The 3749-nt window shown below is 57.8% G+C and overlaps 1 protein-coding gene across 3 annotated transcripts; it reads left to right on the top strand.

Annotated features, from left to right (window-relative positions):
• LOC113021727 (fibrous sheath CABYR-binding protein-like) lies at positions 1 to 3479 on the top strand. 3 transcript variants are annotated; one of them, XM_026166444.1, is made up of 2 exons: positions 1 to 1861; positions 1913 to 3479. In XM_026166444.1, the coding sequence occupies exons 1-2, from the start codon at positions 542 to 544 to the stop codon at positions 2849 to 2851; spliced, it is 2259 nt and encodes a 752-aa protein (XP_026022229.1). In that variant the 5' UTR covers positions 1 to 541; the 3' UTR covers positions 2852 to 3479. The 3 variants fall into 3 exon arrangements, with proteins under 3 accessions (XP_026022229.1, XP_026022228.1, XP_026022227.1); XM_026166443.1 differs by having other exon boundaries at positions 1 to 2362; positions 2402 to 3479; XM_026166442.1 differs by having other exon boundaries at positions 1 to 3479.
• The last annotated feature ends 270 nt before the right edge of the window (positions 3480 to 3749 follow it).

Below are 3749 nucleotides of genomic sequence, written 5' to 3'. Positions count from 1 at the left end.
CCAGGGCTCATGTATTTTCAGTATATGTTTATGTTTTCCGTGTATTGTTTTGGTTTGCTCTCCGTTTCTCCATGTGTCTCCGTGTGAGCTTCCGGAGGTGTGGGTTCGCTGAGGAGACTGCGAACCTGGAAGTGTTTCTGCTCCAGAGACAGCCACACCTGCCGCTCGTCGTCCTCTGCCAGCTGCAGCAGATTACGCTCGTCAAGGGAACGGCATTTAAGACTGCAGCTGAGCTGAGGCCGACGCTGGATCCTTGAGTTAGAACTCGAATCTGGAGCGGAGTGTGTTTCTAAGTCACGGTGTGGGAATTGGAGTTTTTTTGGAGTCGCCACCTTTCTCTTTTACGGACATCTGCACTGTGTGGGATTCAGGGAGAATCACCACGGGACCACAGTGCTGGAATTTTGTATATAGTTGTGTGTTTTTCACCTCCTGTAAATAAATCCACTGTCCTTCGCTAAGAGTCTCGCGTTTTGGGCCCTACTTTCATTGCCACTCCACGGTCTGCCATCGCAGCCCGTGACAGAAGGATCCAGCCATCATGGGCCCAGCGGACACAGGGACCGTCTCACAGGAGGAGTTGCTTGCCCAGCTCTGGAGTTACTGTCGGAGCATGCTCCAGAGGGCAGATCCTCATCAGAGACACTTACAGGTCGTATTTTTTGATTACTTCCTATCATCAATCACCTTATCTGTGAGCTTTTTGGACATTAAGAGACTAATTTCGATTATAACCACGCTGAGGGAAAGTTCCTGTTTTGAGCTGTTTGGTGTGGGCTGTCCGGGCGAGGAGGATGTGGCAACCTCCCTGGGAGCCCTTGCTGCCTATTTCTTTTTTCATAGGCAGATAGCCTCCCCGCCGTCGCTTGCAGCTCTCTCGTTGGACCCTCCATTGCGGGGGAAACGTTTCACACACCCTCTGCACCTCACCACATCTCCACTCGCCTCTGCGGCACCTGCTGAGTCAGCGGACCAAGGACCGGCAGCTCAAAATCACACAGCTGCTCTCCTGTCCGGCCGGCTGGTGGAACCTCAGCCTGATACGCTGGCCCCGGCATCGTTAAAGAAGCGACGCTTGCGCCGCCGGCGTGCCTCACCGCAGCCAGACTCTAAAACTTTCCAACAGCCGGCTGTGGTGAGTCATATGGACAATTCATCTTCACTCACCTCATCTGTTTATTCACTGGACTGTGTGAAAGCTAACCTCGTAGCACAGCCAGCTGCCCAGCCTGTAGCCGTAGCACAGCCAGCTGCCCAGCCTGTAGCCGTAGCACAGCCAGCTGCCCAGCCTGTAGCCGTAGCACAGCCAGCTGCCCAGCTTGTAGCTGTAACACAGCCAGTCACCCAGCTAGTAATTCAGTCTTCAGTCCAGTCAGCCTCTCGTCTTCATCCTCAGTTGGAGGCTGATATGCCTGCTGGAACTACCCTGCCATTATGTCACCCGCCTGTTGTTTCTACATTGCTGTCCAGTCTACCACGAGTAGCTGCCACACCATTATCACCTCCGCCCTTTGCAGCTACTTCTCCACCAGCGTCCCATCAGACTGCAGCGACCGCAGAACTCTCGGCTTCACCATCCACATCACCCGCTCGACCGTCATCTTCACCACCTGCAGCTTCCGCATCGCCATTTTCACCTCCGGATCAACAACCATCTATACCCGCGTCGCAGCCGGAGGAGCGGCTCAGCGACCCGGAGGAGCTCAGCAAGCCCGAGCAGGGGCTCAGCGAGCGGGGAGAGCCCGCGTCGCCAGCTGTGGAGCTCTGTGAGCCGGAGCAGCTCAGCGAGCCACCCACTGAGGAGCCCGCACCGCTGCTGGAGAACCTCAACGAGCCGGAGGGACCGGCGTTGCCTGCAGAGGAGCTCGGCGAGCGGGAGGAGCCCGCGCCGCCTGCAGAGGAGCCTGCAGAGGAGCTCGGCGAGCGGGAGGAGCCCGCGCCGCCTGCAGAGGAGCCTGCAGAGGAGCCTGCAGAGGAGCCTGCAGAGGAGCACGGCGAGCGGGAGGAGCTCGCGCTGCCGGAGCGGGTGCTCAGCGAGCGGGAGCCGCAGGAGGAGCTCGCGTTGCCGGAGCAGGAGCTCAGCAAGCGGGAGCCGCAGGAGGAGCTCGCGCTGCCCGAGCAGGAGCTCAGCGAGCGGGAGCCGCAGGAGGAGCTCGCGCTGCCCGAGCAGGAGCTCAGCGAGCGGGAGCCGCAGGAGGAGCTCGCGCGGCCCGAGCAGGAGCTCAGCGAGCGTGAGCCGCAGGAGGAGCTCGCGCTGCCCGAGCAGGAGCTCAGCGAGCGGGAGCCCGGCGTGCAGGAGGAGCGCCCACCATCAAGAGAGCGGCTCGGCGTGCCGGAGGGACCCGCTCAGCCACAGCCGGAGGTCGGCGTGCCGGAGGGACCCGCTCAGCCACAGCCGGAGATCGGCGTGCCGGAGGGACCCGCTCAGCCTGAGCAGGGGGTCAGTGTGCAGGATCCACATCCACGCCCTCCATGCCGTCCACGTCCAGCACGTCGGGGATTATGGGCCGTTCTACTCCACCACCCGCCGGAGCTGTTGCAACGCCGCCGCCACCGGACCTGTGGCCGTCCGCCGGAGCTGTTGCAACGCCGCCGCCACCGGACCCGCGGTCGGCCGCCGGAGCTGTCACATTGCTGCCACCGGACCCGTGGCCGCCCGCCGGAGCTGTTGCGACACTGCAGGGCGCCTGAAGTATTCCGTTGCTATCACGGGACCCGAGGTAGGCCACCTGAACTCTTGTGTTATAGTTACTGGCCGCCTGAACTGGTTTTCTCACGCCACGGTTTTGGGGGGTTATTGAACTGTTTTGTGCCTCCGCTGGAGTCGCGGTTGAGCCTCTGGGACTTTTGAGATGAACTATTTGGTCATTTGGGGGTTGGTTCCGGCCCTCCGTCCTGTTATCCCCCCCGCCGCCTGCCCTGGGGTGGTTGGGTTGTGGTTTTTGTTTTGTTTTGGGTCGTCGGGAGCCGACCCTTAGAGGGGGGGTACTGTCATGGCCTGGGTCTAGGGACCCAGGGCTCATGTATTTTCAGTATATGTTTATGTTTATGTTTTCCGTGTGTTGTTTTGGTTTGCTCTCCGTTTCTCCATGTGTCTCCGTGTGAGCTTCCGGAGGTGTGGGTTCGCTGAGGAGACTGCGAACCTGGAAGTGTTTCTGCTCCAGAGACAGCCACACCTGCCGCTTGTCGTCCTCTGCCAGCTGCAGCAGATTACGCTCGTCAAGGGAACGGCATTTAAGACTGCAGCTGAGCTGAGGCCGACGTTGGATCCTTGAGTCAGAACTCGAATCTGGAGCGGAGTGTGTTTCTAAGTCACGGTGTGGGAATTGGAGTTTTTTTGGAGTCGCCACCTTTCTCTTTTACGGACATCTGCACTGTGTGGGATTCAGGGAGAATCACCACGGGACCACAGTGCTGGGATTTTGTATATAGTTGTGTGTTTTTCACCTCCTGTAAATAAATCCACTGTCCTTCGCTAAGAGTCTCGCGTTTTGGGCCCTACTTTCATTGCCACTCCACGGTCTGCCATCGCAGCCCGTGACATTTCAAACTTATAAGACCCCCTCAAATCATATTTTCCATCTCTTAGTTGAAACATACTTAAAATACAAATTGGAACATTCTTTTTCATCACACGCTATGTCATTTCTAAAGTTTTAGAATATGTCCATGAATTTTAACATAGATGATCCTACAAAAAACTGGTTGGTGGACTCCCTATATCCAATCCTATCCTATATCTCATTCAA

Source organism: Astatotilapia calliptera, chromosome 5 (genome assembly GCF_900246225.1).
Source record: "Astatotilapia calliptera chromosome 5, fAstCal1.2, whole genome shotgun sequence".
Lineage (NCBI taxonomy): Eukaryota > Metazoa > Chordata > Actinopteri > Cichliformes > Cichlidae > Astatotilapia > Astatotilapia calliptera.
The sequence above is the reverse complement of the archived record's forward strand: the minus strand, read 5'-3'. Positions and strand labels throughout refer to the sequence as shown.

Bases quoted from the DNA above. Each gene is read 5' to 3' on its own strand.
- LOC113021727 (XM_026166442.1), top strand. From the start codon at position 542: ATGGGCCCAGCGGACACAGGGACCGTCTCACAGGAGGAGTTGCTTGCC.